Here is a 17,445-nt window from a genome sequence, read left to right on the forward strand (position 1 = left end):
AGTCGGGGACCTGGCCAGATATCTATAGGTGCCTTTCTCAAGAGGTCACTTGACTTCCTTACATTACGCCGTGGTTTCCAGGGTGAACAGAGACAGAGATTCCAGGACAGAAAGAGAGAATCAGGCAGTAGCGATGCTGCATAGTGCAGTCATTAGGAAAGCTACTATGGCTGACCACACTCCAGGGAAGGAATTACTCCTTTAATATCAACCATTCCATGCAGAACATCTCATTTAAAATAAATTCCTTGTAGATATATTTGCAGGTAATTTGTATAACTTGCTGTAATACATGACCAAAAGCAACCTGAGGAAGAAAGAGTGCTTATTACATCATGCAGGGAAGCTGGGGCAGGAACCTGGAGGCAGGAACCAATGCAGAGACCATGGAGGAATGCTGTTTACTGGCTTGCTTAACCTGCTCTCTTACACAACCCAGGACCTCCTGCCTCAGTAGCACTCCCACAATGAGACGGACCTACTACATCAATCGTTACTACCACAGAGAGTAGCACATCCACATGGGATGGACCTCCCACATCAATCATGATAATACCCCACAAACTTGCCTACAGGCCAATCTAATAATAGCATTTGCTCAATGGAGGTTCCTCTTCCCAGAGAATTCTAGCTTGTGTCAAACTGATAAAAACCAAACCAGATCAAAAATAATAGTGAACTTAGCGGTCTCTCTCTAATAACATGGATCTTAACACTTCCTTTAAAGAGCAGGTAAGAGACAGAACTAGTCTGTGACAAACGTAAAATCTTAAATTTCATCTTTTAATGGGTTATCTACATGAGAATGCTATATCAAATATCTTGGTTTGTGTTTTCTGTTTTACTTCTTAAACTAAAACAAATTTAAAACATTTTAAACAATGACTAAATCTACCCATAATATTTTCTAAAAACATAAAGCATCAACTCCATCAGATTATTTTCAGGACGAGCATGTCACTTCACTTCCATCAAGGATTTGGATCACTGTTAGTAATACAAACTCTGACTTGGCTGTTTAAGGAAACATGTTCCTACTTAACACAGGGTTTCTTCTACAGACACTGGTTACTGCAGCTTAACACAAGAAAAAGTTATGAAGCCCTTGGGGATCTTATCTTTAAAGGTGGAATTGGAGAAAATAAAAGGTCATCATTATCAACAGATTGTTAATGGCTTCATTCTAATCTGTTCAAAAGATGTGAAAAGCTATCATGTTCAGATCCACTCCCAACAGCAGCATGAGCCACTGTGCAGCACGGGCCATGAAAACAAGTCCAGACAAACTGCGAACTGCTTCACTACAAAGAAACCATGATGAGGTCAAGAATAGGATGTCAATCCTCGACTTGCACACCAATCCGACTCTTACAGGTATGCGACCCAATGTATGTTACCTACCTCTGACCTGGTCAATCATGGCACCTGTCCTAGAGCTATTAAAAGAAGATAAGTAGTTCTTGACATAGAGTAACGGCTCAATATACACAGTGCATTGTTGTTATTCTTAATGGAAAACATATACAATTCAGTGTGATGGTGCCACAAATGCACCAGGAAGTAAGACTGTAAAGTCAGGGAATGTATGGATCACAAATAACTTTGTGCAATTTTTATGCACACAGGCAATGAGTAAGAAAAACTTAAGCTCAAGAAAATAAGAATTTAGCAATCACAAATATTTAATTGTATGAGGACAGAAAGAACATTGAGTATTTCAAGTATTATTCAATTAAAAATTTGAATGAGCCAATCATAAGCCACAAAGTAAAGGTACAAAGCACGGAACTCACACTGAGTAAGCAGGGAACTCCAGTGCTTGAGGGGCACAACAGCCTAGAACACAATCACAGCCCAATTTTAACTTAACTGACAAACATGAGAAATGTATATTTATGGTTTAACAAAAATTCCCAATTATGTACATAACATGATTCGGTACTGCTAACACAGATAGAAGAAATAACATGTGGAGCATTAATATGCAATCTGAAAAAATCTGTTTCTCCAACAAGTAAGAAATTAAAACTGCAAGCTAAATGTGAACAGTGACACAGGGCAGCAGTGACAAACCCCTAACATCCCCGCTAGGCCGTGCTCAGGAGCTGTGCACTGCTGACATCAGAGCACTGTTTCCATTATTCTAATCAGTGTCCCAAGGAGAAACTGAGGGGTGAAGTTTCATACTTTGTTTCCATAGTTATTGCTGTGTCTTTACTATCACACCCCAAATCCTGTCTGTTTCCTTTTTTTGTGATGTATCTGAAAGAGCACAGTCTAAGAATCCCTACCTAGAGAAACGATAAAAATCTGCCCCACCTGCATCTAAATTGTGGTCTTTTACTCCCAGCCCATTAACTATACAGTATCAAGGCTCAGGGCTTCCCTTTGCACAAACGCCCAATCCTGCTCCTTCCTTTTTCACTGCAGAGAATATAAGCACTACATGCTAACCTTCACAACTCTGCATTTGGTGCCCGTGAAATCCTTTTGAGTGTGTAAATTTGTTCTTCGGCAGTCTTTTAGAGATCATAAAAACAATACTGTCCAAAATCACACTCATGTGTTTAGCGTTTTGTGTGCTGTCTTCTTACTTTAAAGTCAGTGTAGCTGGACATAAAATTCTTAGGTTTCCTTGAGCACATTACTGTTACTCTACGATTCCTGCATAAAACAGGGCTTTCAAAAGTCAGCTCATGTCAATATCAACTCCTCAGTAAGCCATCAGGCCCTCTGTACACATATCTTAATAGTCCAACTTTGGGGGCAGGGGATTGTTGCTTTGTTCTTTTTTGTCTGTAAACAGGATCATGCTATACAGCCTTAGCTGGCCTAGAACTCTTTGTAGAGCAACCAGACTGGCCTCAACTAGCAGGAATGTTCCTGACTGTCTAAGGGTGCAGTAAGTACAGATGTGTGCCAACAAGCCTAGCCTTACCCACATTATTCAGTTACACACCGTTATCTTTCCCCCTGATGCTTACCCTCTCCAAAACAAAGGCAAAACCATTCAATTTCAGGAAATATTCTTGCATTATTCTTATTGGAATAAGTCACGAGACTATTATATACTGAAACTTCTCTGCCTTTCCTCAATAACTAATAATTCAAGCTTATTTTTTAAGGGCCTCCTTCATTTATTAGCTTACATGAAAGCAACCCACGAATCACAGGCTGGCCGAGGGCAACAAGCTTCTGGACCTCCCGCACAACACAGGCCCCAATTGTGCTGAGCAGGCACTCTGTCAACTAGCCACAACCCTAGCTCCTAGATGAGTGCTTTGTCTGGGTCCCCCCCCTCCCTTTCTCTTCCCAAAATGATAAATGTCTAAGTTTCCTTCTCCAGTTTCACGTTGTCCTTCCCTATTCCCATCAGTTCTAGAGATTTCTCTGGGTATGCTCTGCTATGCTTCCTACTATCTGTATAACATGCTGCTCCCTGAGGTTTCCTGTTTTGCACTTTTTAAAGATTATTTTTATTTTATGTCTATCAGTGTTTTGCCTGAATGTATGTGCCTGCATAATGTATGTGCCTGATGCCCATGGAGACCAGATGGTGGCATCTGACCCTCTGGAATTAGTTACAGGCGACTGTGAGCTGTCATGTGGGGGCCATGTGTGTCTCTCCAGTTCCTCCTCCTCTTACTAGACCTCTGTGGCAGCCAGCATCACCATCGGCATCTCTAACTCCAGCACCTCAAAAGCTGAGGGAAGAACAGGGTTTCTAAGCCAAATTTGGCCACGGGGACTCCAGGCCACGCTGGACTACAAAGCAAAAACCTATGTCAAAATAACAACAAAAAAAGAGGAGGAGGAGGAGGAGGAGGAGGAGGAGGAGGAGGAGGAGGAGGAGGAGGAGGAGGAGGAGGAGGAGGAGGAGGAGGAAGAAGAAGAAGAAGAAGAAGAAGAAGAAGAAGAAGAAGAAGAAGAAGAAGAAGAAGAAGAAGAAGAAGAAGAAGAAAAGGAGATGAAAATGATGGTTTTGACCACTACCACATCAGTGGGGGAATTTCTGATTATTTTCTGATAATTTTTATGTACATTATTGTAAAAAAAGCAATATGGGGGTTATGTAAAATGTAAACAATATGGGGCACAGCAAGGCCTTAGTCTGACCCCTGGTAGAAGCAGCCTTAGTCTGACCCCTGGCTCCCACAAGGTGGCAGTAGAGCACCTGCTCCTCACAGCTGCCCTCTGACCTCACACAGCTTAGACACACACCTAAGAAATAAAAACTACCGGGCAACTAGAATATGTCTTCAGTAAGTGTCCTTTCTTCCCTATTTTCAGAGAGGATGTCAGACTACTCAGTAATTCCTGTGTCTTCATCTTCCCCAATTTCCCTTTCCTTTGTCCATGCGGATTCCACCGCTGCTCAATTTGGAGACTATTCCCAGTGGTGTCAGCTCTGGCTAGCATGGCAGCTTTAACTGGTTTTGAGAATTTATAGGGACTAGCTCTAACCCTTTCCGACCTTAAACACTCCTGGGAACGTACAAACACTTTTTGGCTTGCAGTAATGTTTCAGATCCTCCCGCTCTGCCTTTGTGGTAGTCTGAGCTGGCGAGCCGAGGGTTTTCAGGTCCCTTAGTTAACTGTGCACACATCCTGACACAGCTCTGTGGTGGCTAGCACACTTCTATCTGCAACTGTGGGGATGTTTTCACAGTCGCAAGGATAATGTCTATGGAATTGGCGGTTTTGCTCATCTAGATATTCTGTCCACTTTTAGGGAAAACAGGGGAGATAAAAACCTATGTTGAGCTGTCACTTTTTGTAGAGCTCTGACATTCTTTTTAGTTTTTGTGTGTATGTACATATTCATGTGTGTCTGTTACCTATGGAGGACAAAAGAGGACATAAGATTCACTGCAAATGGAGCTGCCAAGTAAGTGCTGGGAATTGAACCTGAGTCCTCTGGAAGAGCAGCCAGTGCTCTAACCACTGACTCATCTTTCTAGCCCCTTAAGCATTCTTACAGGTGTACACTATGCTGTTGAGTCTGTCAACTTGACACAAACCTAGATGTATCTGGGAAGAAGGAATCTTAATTGAGAAAAACGCCTCCAGAAGACTGGCCTGACAAATTGCAGTGTACTGTCTGGATTATGGACTGGTGGGGGAGGCCTAGCCCATTGTGATTGGTGCCACCTCTAAGTAGGTCATCCTGAATGGTTTAAGAAAGCAAAGCTTAGCAAGCCAACCAACAAGAAGAACACTCCCGTGGCTTCTACTTCAGTTCCTACTTATGGTGGACTGCGGTATGGAACTATAAACTGACATAAACTCTTTCCTCCCCACGCTGCTTTTGGTCATGGTATTTTACCACAGCAACAGAAATCTAAGACAGACATTTACAAAGTAGCAGTAATTTTTAAAATAAATAAATAAATAAATAAAGGACTGTAAGGACCAACAAAATGGGATCACCTCCCAAACCCCACAGTAGGAGAGCACTGGCAGTGACAAGCTGTCCTCTGACCACCACGGGCACGTGACACAAGTGTATGCACAGACACAAACACATAGATGTAATTTTAAAACAGCAAAATAATGCAAATATCTACTTTTTTTCTAGGCCTTCAGTAAAGGCCTTACTACGTAAAACAATCAGGCTTTACAGTGAAACAGAGCCATCTTATGTTTGATATGTATCAACTGTCACACTACGTACACACGACACTCTGCTTAGAAAATAGAAATTTAAATCACAAAAGAAGTAAAATCATGAAAAGCATTGGCACATAGCAAGGAGCTCGTCCAGGCGTCTGCAGCAGACACTGACATTAGAAAGTTGGCCGTGCATGCTGAGACACACAGGGAAGGGGAGCTAAGCAGGAATACACGGTAGACCCTGACCTCCAGCTGAGGAAAGGGCAATCTTCCACACCACCAGAAAGAGGCAGCAGCTGTGGCTTTCACCTTCCGTCTCTCTGAAGCACTGCCCCTTCCTTCCACCAGCCGAGCAGAGCTTAGCTCTAACTGTAACAAGCACTGTCATCCAGAGACCCAGTCACACCCACAGCCGGGAAGGGAGAACTTACAAGGACAGCTTTCTGACAAGATCAATAAATGTCAAGTTTTCCAGATCCCATGACCTCAGTTACCCCAAAGTAAAGAAACTCTGACATTCAAGCCAAATATTCATGAATACTACATAGTAACTTTTAAAACTGACAAAAATATTAATTTAAAAAAAACAGCTGGGGGCTAGAGAGTTGGCTCAGTGGTTAAGAGTCCTTGTTGCTCTTGCAGAGAACCCGGATTTGATCCCAGCACCCAGATGGTGGCTCACAACCACCTGTAACTCCAGTCCCAGAGGATCCAACGCCCTCTTCTGTCCTGTATGGCCAAGCATACACATAATACAAAAAAAACATATATGCAGGTAAAACACTCAGATATAAAGTAAATCTAAGAACAGATATAAAATGAATCTAAGCATGGTGACACACATCTATAACTCCAAAATTCCAAAGGCAGAGGCAGGGTAGGGGGTTCTGAGTATTAGGTCAACACTGGTACAACGTTCCAGGATGGTCAGGGCTATATAACAAAACAACCTTAACTCATGGGTGGGAATGAGGTGGGGGCTGCTAGAAATAAGCAATATCTAACTTAAACAGGAAACATTCGCATGATGGAAAGGCTCAAAGCAGCACATGCCAGAAGCAATCTATCCTAAAGACCAACAGGTCTACGTCTGACCACCTGGACCTGCCCCAAGTAGGAAGTGACAGCAGTAGAACATCAAATGCTTCTCCTCAAGCTCATCATCATGAGTGTCTATTCAGTGTGCTCTCAACGTAAACTGGGGGGGGTGATGTGCCATTTCCTTACTGTCTTAGGTAGTGTTTCTATGGCTGCGGGAGGAAAGGGTCCATCTCCTAACACCTCTCAGGTCACTCAATCACTGAGGGAAGTCCGAGTAGGAACTCAAGGCAGGAGCTGATGCAGAGTCCACACGCACTGCTTTACTGGCTGGTTCCCTATGGCGTGCTCAGCCTGCCATCATGCAGCACCGAGGAGGCTCAGGATAGCAAGAGCTTGAGGCCAATCTGATCTACATGAGACCCTGTCTCGCAGGGAGGGGGAATATGATGGCAGGGGGTCACATGTATATTCAACCACAGAGGCTAGAAGCCAGGCGTCTCCTTTCTTTGATTCATCTAGGCTGGGTAGAAAATGAGCTCCAGAAACTGTCCTGGCTCTGCCTCCGCTGAGCTAGCTAGAAATGGGATGCAGGCTACCAGGCCATCTTTGTACATGGTGTTAGGGATCCAAACTCGGGTCTCACATTTGCACAGCAAACGCTTTGCCAAATAAGCCATCATCCACCACCACTCAATTCTTTAATTGACTAGTGTGTCATTATTATGTAATATATATATATATATATAAAAGCTACTCTGTTAAAACCATTTAAACAAAAAACAAAAAGTAGGATTATGATAAATCAAACTCTAAAGGGGATCTTTTAATGAGTACTGAAGAAATGCTGGCCTCCCAGGTTCCCTCCTGCAGGCTTTAAGTTAATATGTATAATGATTCTGAGAAGGATCTGCTTTTCCCCCCAAACCTAATCTTAGGAATGATCCCATATCCAAAATAAACTGAACTCGGTTACTTGTAAACCAAGACGACAAGCACCTGGCTGGGCTCGTACCTCCACCATTATGATGTTGAAATGGGAAGAAAGGGCTGTGGAGGAGACAACAAAGAGGCAATCACTGAGTCTGGAGGTGGCAGTCAAGGTGAGGAAGCTGCTGCCCGGAATTCAATGCCCAGGACCCCACATACAGAGGAAGCAGAGAGCAGACGTCCACAAGACTGCCCTTCACACTGAGGCGCACACCTAGGTAAACAACGTGGTAACGAGTTCTGAACACTCATGCCCACCGCCAGACCTACCAACCAAGACACCTCACTAACCCCGAAGAGATTTTTATAACAAGGGCACTGAAATGTCAGCTGACACCACTACTGTGAACACGCTTAGATTGAGAAGATGCTATCTTTGCTCTATGTGCCCTGAATTCCACAGGCGAGTACTCAAATGTTATGATATACATCCATTCCATGGCGCAGGTCCTTACACATCACCCCTCGCTCTAAAGAAAATATGACCTGAGATAAATACTCAGAATCCTTAGAGGCACAACACCCAGTACTTATTATGAAACAAATGTTAACCAAATAAATATTTGCAACATCCTTTAAAAGTGTAAAGCAAACTCTGCACTTCCCTACTAATGCGCTCCAGCTCAACTAACATGACAAAGGGAGCCTAGGGTTTTAACAAGCACAGATCGGCAGCCAGTAAGTACAAGCCTGTGCAGTACACGCCTGTGCTGAAGACACATCAATATGATTTTGGCTCACTGTTCAATAAACAACTATCTTCCCTTGTCTTTTTCGTTCTTCCTTCCCAGCTTTACTGGGGTATAACTAGGAAATATCAAGTATACACACCTATGGTAATCCACATGGCACTTAATGTTGTGTACAATAGTAAAGTTACCAAACACAAAAAAAAAAAAAATCAAGGAAATGAACATCGCTATCACTTACATAGTTATCATGAAAATCGATCCATTTTGACTACACCCAGAAAGGTGAAGCAGTCAACGCCTATTTCAATGGCTCGTCTAGCATTCCTCAGCCTACACTTCCATCGATACAATGGAATGGGAAAGTAAGAATTTAAGAACATACCAAGGCTAGTACCATGAGCAATGTGTAAGAGAGCAGAACATTCACTTTCAAATACATGTACACATTGCAGAAATAATTTTCATTGAAAAACTCCTTATAAGCTTGTATGTATTATGTCAGCCAAAGTATAAGTACACACGCTGCAATATTAAGAGGAAAGTATTGTATTAACCGATCAGGGAAGTTGTTGATTTTATGATTAAAAAAATAATCAACTTTCAAATTCTGAATGAGAAATATGCCAACAACGAACACATGTTAAAAAGAGCTTTCTTGGGTTATATTTTTCTTTTGTAAGGCGATAAATATTGGTTACATTTCAAAAAAGCCAAATGTAAATCCACAGAATTCTCTTGTTTTGCAGCACTTACTAAGCTAATTAGGTATCTCTTAAGAACAACATTTGCTCTCCAGCTAGTAATACTACTGAGACCAAAAAGCTTTAAGAGAAACAGCTACTTGGGAGCACGTCATAAACCTCTGATTATGAACAACTGGAAACCTCCCATCAGTAAGTCACAGGTACTACGAAACAACTAAAAGCTACTCCTACTGACCTCTACAACAATGCAGACAGCATCAGCTTGGCATAGTCCAGATGCTGCCTGAATACCCTGCAGCCTAGAGCAACCTAGGAAGAGCCAGTGCTGCTCAACTGTTGGAGCATTAAAGACCAAGTATAGAAAATCTAAAGGAAGCATTTCTGTAAACATTCCTGATGGTTCTTCATGATGATGCCCAGCATCAGCACCATGGCGATTTTAACAACCAGCCACTGAAGCAGAATACGTCCCCACAACACTGGCAAACACACCTAGGAAGTCTGTATGCATGCTTGTGTGACAAGTACAACAGAGAAATAACTAGTCACTGACTCAAGCAGCTACCACATAATTCCAGAAATGGTGGGTCCCTCGTGTAACATACATGGTAACTTCCTTTCCCAGACCATTTGATTTACTAGTGTTATAGTCAAACACGCTTTGTCATAGAAAATGACACATCTAAAATCTCATTCTAAAGCAAAAGAAAAATTATTTTAGAAAATTGGGGTCACAAAAAAATGAAAATCACCAACAGCTATACCAATTATCATCATCAGATACCAGATACCACTCAAGATTTATCTTTTTCCCAGTTGAAATCATTTTCAAACATTAAGCTTACAATACAATCAAATAAAAACTCAAATCTACCAATAAAGGTAACTTTTTTTAACAAAATGTGTCCCATCTAGCTAATCTACAAGCACACAGGTGAGTGCCTGCAACACATCTGACCCACTGGCTACACTGTCTTTTTCAGTCTGAACACAGCCACTCGGAAGGAAAAGTCTCTGTTTTACAATACCAGTAAGATCCTTCAATTAACTATGAAGGAAGTAAACACACACTTCCAAACAACTTTTCGGGTTTTCATCTATACATTCAAATAACATAAGGATGAAAGAGAAGGGGAACTACAAAAAACAATATAAGGAGAAGGAACAAGAAACACTAACTCCCAGACCATGTCTGCTTAAGGACCACACATGCAAGTATTCCGCTAACAGCTCTTACCTTTACCTGTCAGCCTTACTGAAATCATCTTAACATCCATTCTCAGGGAAGATTTACTATGCTCCCATAGAAATACAGGGAGACATATTTAACCATAAAAGTAAATGTTATTAGTTTTTAAAACAGAAATATTTTAACTTTAAAAGTATGAACCAGCTTTTAAAAGTCCAAGTGCTAAGAATTACTCTTTTGTTAGCATCACTATTAAAACTGTGACACCAAGTCCCAGAGTCACGAACCTTAGCATTGCCAGAGGCCCACCCAGAAAGCACACCACAACCCCCCACTGTCTCACAGCCATAGCGCTACTGTACTGCGAAATGTGAGTCACCTGTATGCATCGTCTTCTTCAAGTCTCATAGCATCCTGATGGGGTGGGGGAAGGGAGGGAAGAGTCCAGCGGCAAAACTATAACACTGTGTGAAGAAAAACAGATTACGATAAGAAATGATGATGTAAGACAATTACCCCTAATTGAAGAGTATCTAATATAACTACCATCTCCAAAACATAGATAAAATTATTCCAAACTGGTCAATTTACTAACATTTACAGTTATTTCAGTAATTTCTATTCATTTATCAAAATCAAGCATATAAAAATATAACAATCAATTATGAAAAAAAGTTTTAAAATATGCCTATGACCAATAACCATTCCAGGCATTTCTAAGCACCAAGTAAGCATAAGTAATATGCACTTTTATATAACGTATCTAAAGGAAATAAACCATTTTATGATCTTGTACAGTATGCACACACCAATACAACTTTTAATTTACTTTCCACAGTGACTTACTATCAAGGCAGAGGTAATAAAAGCTACAAATGTCAACATGTCAATCCACCAACATTATTTGTAGATTAAACTCAGAGACATTTTTCAAATGCAGTTATCCTGCTCATCAACACTCCCCCTGCTCTCCAAGTGGTCCACTTTTACTTTCTAAGAGCCCTGCCCTCCTATTTATGGCTTTCTTAAATTCATGACTGTTGAGACAATTTCATGACGACCAGCGGGAAAGTGAGTGCAATCTCTCATGACTATCGATGGGGACCACACAGGAGCAGGAGAGAAGCAAAGACCACCAGACTGAAGAATAACTCACAAGTGACACTGTGAGATCCAATGACTCCAAAGGAGCTGCTCGTGCTGGCCTAGCTGTCAAGGTGGCTGAACTAACTAATAAGCATAGCCTATTGATTCCTAAGACAGGCTTGTGTGCTAAACTTTTTTTAAAGCTTTTTAATGTAAATTTTAAAAAATGATTTATTTATTATTTTACTGTATTGGTATTCTGTCTGCTTGCATATCTTAGAGGGTGTTGGATTCCTCGGAACTTAAGTTACAAACAGTGAGCTATCATATGGGTATCGGGAATTGAACTCAGGCCCTCTAGAAGAGCAGCCAGTCCTCTTAACCACAAAGTTTTTTAAAGAAAATAAACGCAAAGAAACAACCCAACAAACACAAAGATATTGTTAGTCATCAGCACTATAGATTGTGAGAAAGACAAACCCTATCTAATCTAAATCATCTAAGCAAACTGTCCTTTGATTCCCGACACCTATAATTCCCTATACTTTACACAGTGATGTCCCCCTGTCAAGCCCTTTAGCAATCCTTTCTCAAACTTACTCTATGTTCTGAAATCACCATCCAAAGGTTTTACTGTCTGAGTGTAGCCCATTATGTAAGGTAAGCTAAAAGAAAAAAAAATCTAGACTGAAACAACTTACATCAATAACTCAATTCCCAACAAGTAAAGCTAACTAGCCCAAATGAATTTAATAGTAGAAATTCAAATAATGTAATAAAGTAATAAGAAAACTAAGTCTGAAGAAGGGTATTTTTAGGCTAGAAGGATATATATATAGCTTACTTAAAATCTCCATTTATTGTTGATAAATTTTTTTTTTTTTTTTTTTTTTTTTTTTTTTTTTTTTTTTGGTTTTTCGAGACAGGGTTTCTCTGTGGCTTTGGAGCCTGTCCTGGAACTAGCTCTGTAGACCAGGCTGGTCTCGAACTCACAGAGATCCGCCTGCCTCTGCCTCCCGAGTGCTGGGATTAAAGGGGTGCGCCACCATCGCCCGGCTGTTGATAAATATTTTGTTTTTCACTTATTTCTCCTACTTTTGAACTCTTAGGTTGAAAGTCCAACTCTGTCCTCCAAACAACAGCAAAAGGAAACACTCCACTGGTGAGTGATCGACTCAGAACAGGGGCTGAATTTGTGAATTAGTTTTAAACTGGAAACTGCCTGTTCCTCTGAAATCACTGCCTATATATTCCTGACCTCCTGATAAAGGACAGTCTTTCTAGGTGAGACACTGCTGCTACCAAGATACACCCAAGTCAAGGAGCACCGCTTCTCAAGACAATGTTAGATTCACAGCAAGGTGTACGGCTAGGTGCACGGATAGGTGTATGGCTAGGTCCATGGCTAGGTGCTTGTTGAATGGTTAGGTGCATGGCTAGGTGTATGACTAGGTATGTGCCTAGGTGAATGGTTAGATGAGTAAATGAACAATAAAAGTAATCATCACAATGTATTTGTTATTTTTAATAACTGAATCAGTGGAATTAAATACTTTTACTTCATAGTCAAATTCTCTCCCCTCAAACATGGTAGGTCTTTAAACTTCTGTGGCATGGACTACAAAAACAACAGAGAAAGTGCCAATTCATTCTCTAGCTCTGAACTGTGCTTACAGCTGTACGTTAGCTCTTTACAATGTTCACCTGTAACACTGAGGGTCTTCCTCACAAACTGAATAGCTTCAGCATGAACAGATGACACGACCTCTAGAGAAGGCCTTATAAGACCAGGTCAAAACAAGGGCTCGGCATTCCTTTGGTCTCTTCATTTTATTAAGGTTATCTGAGGGCTTTGCCCGCATATATACCTGTCCATACATGCCTGGGGCCTTGGAGGCCAGAGGAGGATACAGGCTGTGAGTTACTGTATGGGTGCTGAGACTGAAACTAGGTCCTCTCTAAGAACAGCTAGTGCTCTTTCCTGCTGCTGAGTCATCTCCAGCCTCCAGTACTCTTTTTATTAAAAGCTGATAAAAACTAAAGTCCTATTTATTCACTACTGATTTCACTATCTAAAGGTAACAACAAATTCTGACATCTTTTAGAAACACCGTGCATTAGCCACCACTCATTTGAAAAGCAGCCGTTAGCAAAAGGTGTCGTTTACCTAGAAGTCACACGGCTTGCTCCTGGTTTATCACCTATCTACTGGAAACTGAGGAAAAGAATCTGCACCCTAAGACATCCACTGCAGATAATCCCAACATCAGTCGGCTTTTTTGTAGTCTCACTTCGGATATGATTTTCTTTCTAAAGAGCCTTCAAACAGTCATTCTTTTATTTCTAAAAAATATATATAGTCAATGTGTCCCTTTTCCCTCATAAATAAAAGTATTCTCAGAACTGTGGAGAACAACAGTAGACAATGAGAAAAACCATGCACGAACCATACAGAAGGAATTTGTCCTGGTTCTCAAAATCTTTTAGTGTATTTCAGCTCACATTCTGCCAACAGCTATGAACAATTCAAGAACTCACCGTAAGTGGTTCTGAGAACTCTTTATTTGTCTGAGAACTCTGAATAAACCTAACCTATAGCTTGTCTTCAGAAAGCCACAGGCCATGGAGCACATGGTGTGTAGGGTGGCTCTGAGCTTAGTGCCTGGGTGTCCGCAGTCACAGCCCATCTGAGGGGTTTACAAAGGGCACGGGGCAGCCAGCATGCACAGCAGTCAGGCTCTGATGAGGACAGATCAACACAGAGCCCAGGGAACCCAACTTCAGGTACAAAGCCTTCCTTAACACCACAAGGGTTTGCAATGACACCAACCTAACAAGTGTCTCTAACTCCAAATCACTAAGCAGTGGGAAGCTGCTACAAAAGACAGAAGCACCACCATGATGCACACCCTGAGCCTAGCACTCAGAAGGTACAGGCAGGTAGATCTCTGTGAGTTCCAGACCAGCTGGAACCTCCTGGTCACCCCCCCCCCCCAAAAAAAGCAGATTTTTAAAACATCATCATGTAAGGAATTTCAAAACCTAATTAGGTACCATTGTTATTAGGCTTAGTACAAACGCAGTTCTCTGTTGCTCTCTAACTGCATCTATGCAATCTATCTTTACAAATGCTTCACAAAAAATTTTAATCTATACAAAAAAATATGATGCACCATGGAATTTAAAAGGATAATTTAGGTGGTTTCAAAGGTACCAACTGAAAATAAGCAAATCCCATTAAGTATAAAGCATCTTAAATTTGGGGTGAGAGATGGCTCAGCAATTAAGTACACTTACACTTGTTCTTGCAGAGGATCTGGGTTAAGTTCCCAGCACTCAAGTGTAGGCTCACAGGGGCTCTGACAACCTCTGCTAACTTTGAAAGGCTCCAGACAGCATATGGTGCACATATATACATGCAGATGAAATACTCAAACATGGAAACAAAGAAATAGAAAAAAAGATCTACAATTTTATCGCACTAATTAAAGCTATGATGCTCTAAAAATTGCACACTGTGACTGATAGTTATCCCCACACCTCTCCATGCTCACTTATATGATTAAAGTAGCAGAAGAAAATAAAGTCTTTGCCATGTAGTTTTAGAAATGCATTTTCCAGACTTACACTAGGTAAATGATTAGAAGGGAAACAAAGAAATGCCATTGTCTTGATACTTAGCACAGAAGAGGAAACAATCCATAGCTCTAATTCCCAATAAGATGATCAAGTGGTATTACAAAAAAAGCAATTACACTAGCAGGGGACTGCAAGTGAAATCCAGAAAAACAAGAACATTTATCAAAACCTCCAGAAAACAATCACAGCTCCTTTTTTAAAAGGAAAACCCAAAAGACTGTAGTAGGCACTACCATGCCAACATTATTAATGAAACTACGAGGAAAAGCATAATGCCGACATACAGCACACACCTACCACGCAGCTCACACATTAGTGCATGCTGACACACAGCACGCACCCACCACGCAGCTCACACGTTAGTGCATGCTAACATACCCAACAAGGAAGCAGCTTCACTTCCACTTTACAGATGTGGAAAGTAAGGGTCAAGGAGACTAACAGGTCAAAGGCCCCACTATTTAAAAACTCCGGTCATGTACCAAAGTTCTCCACACCTCAAGATGCTTCCCATTAAGTCATGAAACAATTGAGAAAATTGCAAAGATACAAGAATCTGTCCAAGAGTGACTTTAGACCCTGTTCTATCGCAAACACAAAAGAAAAAAGTCCTAAAGTAATAAATTAGCAAGTTAAAAAATTTTAACTCGGAAAATGGAGTATCAACTGTTCCCAAACTAGTAATAAAATTTTAATTCAAACATATAGCAGATTGCCACATAATCCTTCTATCACCTTAAAAAAAATCCACCAAATGAGAAAAAAGGGGTAGGGGTAAGAAGCCAATCAGTGACACTAAACAACCAGACAATCCACAAATACTGTAAGCACGGGTCTTGGATTGTTCTATTCCAACAGCACCCTGGAATGAGGAATGGTGAGTGCCCGAGCAAAAAGTGTGGGTTGCTAAAATCATGAGAACAACAGGTTCCTGACCTAAGCGCTAGGAAAAAGGCTAAGCTATTTCAACAAATCAGGCACTAAGTATCTAGACACCACAGTGAATACAGCAGAGGAGAGGGAAAGGCTCCAAGGCAAACCACCTACCTAATGCACACATGAGCTCTGGGGATCCTCTTCTACAGGGTCACTAAGTGCAAAGTGACAACTTCAAATACATGACCCACCCATAATGCCCTGCTCTGCTTGCTCCCCTTCATCTTCTCTCAGTCCATGCAAACACACTAAAAGGCACCTGCAGATTTAGATGGAGTTTCCAGTCTATTAATGCATTTGTTCTCTTGATTGTGAATTCAGAGCACGAAGCTTTCAAGGCCCCTAACTGCCGTTACCAGAACGACCATATATAAAGCCGATGCCAGGAGAAGGCCCCGCCATATGCACATCTACAAGTCCCAGGTGGCCCTTCGCTCACATCTCTTCAAGTTCAAGGCCCACATTCCCAACGGCCCAGTAAACTCTAATCTCCCTGTTAGGATTCACTGCACAAGGCATCTTTTTCACTCATTTAACCCCCATTAATTACATAAGTCACACTATCACATTCATTGTTACACATAAGAAAACTAGGACCCAAAAAACTAAAACGCTCCAAATCAGACATATGCATGGGAGAAACATTAAGTTTCAGACTCAAAACCAGTGCTCTTGGTCCATGTTAAACTGAATTTACCATTTCCCATCACCTGCCTCAAGGACAGAGAAGAATGTCATCTCCTGCATCCTTCACCTTGGTCAATGAACGTCACCACCAGCCCATGACCTGCCCCTGCTACAGCCCACCTCATCACAAGTGTGGTCCTTAGAAGCCGATCGTGCCGTCAGCCCGACCTGTCATGCATACTTATGCCATTCAGAAGGTAGAACTGCTTAAGAATGAATCTATTCTCTGTTTCAAATTTAAAACTTCAAATCTTCTTACCACGTTTATATAAATTAACTTTATTTTATTTTTAAAGGATATTAAATATAAAAAGGAAACTAAAATTCACCAAAAAAAATTGACTGGTGATGCCGTTTCTGCTCCTCTTGTAAAATTTGTGTATCTTTCTATTTAGAGTTTACTTGAACGGTTAGAGAATGCCTCCGCAGTAAAGAATAATACATGCTGGCTACTTTTGCAGAGAACCTAAGTTTGGTTCCCAGCACGCACTTAGGGAGCTCCAACACCCTCTTCCGGCTTCCACAGGCACCTGGCATATGAGGCATATATACAATACAGACACAAGCAGATATACACAACAAAAAATTAAAAAGTAAATTTTAAAAACTGAACAGAATATATCCACATTGTTTCCAATAGAGTCACACCTCCTACTGAACAGACCTGGATGCAGTCTAGCAAACACCCCTGGGTAGGTGGTTTCCACTTTTTCACTACTATGAAATCCTGAAATTTGGTGCCTGCTTTTACTCATCTTCTAACAGGAATTAAGGGCAGAGTGATATGAACAGAACAGACAGAGCAAAGTATTTTAAACTTCTCCCCTGGCATGCTTACTTACAGATACCACCTACAAATTATGTGCTCACA

The 17,445-nt window shown here is 41.2% G+C and overlaps 1 protein-coding gene across 2 annotated transcripts in view; it reads right to left on the minus strand.

Moving 5' to 3' along the window:
• The window catches only part of Dyrk1a (dual specificity tyrosine phosphorylation regulated kinase 1A), a 121,708-nt gene that overhangs the window by 68,374 nt on the left and 35,889 nt on the right, over positions 1 to 17,445 (minus strand). For both annotated transcript variants that reach the window (XM_057764568.1, XM_057764569.1), the window contains exon 2: positions 10,606 to 10,690. In XM_057764568.1, coding sequence (XP_057620551.1) covers positions 10,606 to 10,615 — 10 coding nt within the window. In that variant the 5' untranslated portion in view covers positions 10,616 to 10,690. The remainder of the gene's footprint in view (positions 1 to 10,605; positions 10,691 to 17,445) is intronic.

Source organism: Chionomys nivalis, chromosome 3 (genome assembly GCF_950005125.1).
Source record: "Chionomys nivalis chromosome 3, mChiNiv1.1, whole genome shotgun sequence".
NCBI lineage: Eukaryota > Metazoa > Chordata > Mammalia > Rodentia > Cricetidae > Chionomys > Chionomys nivalis.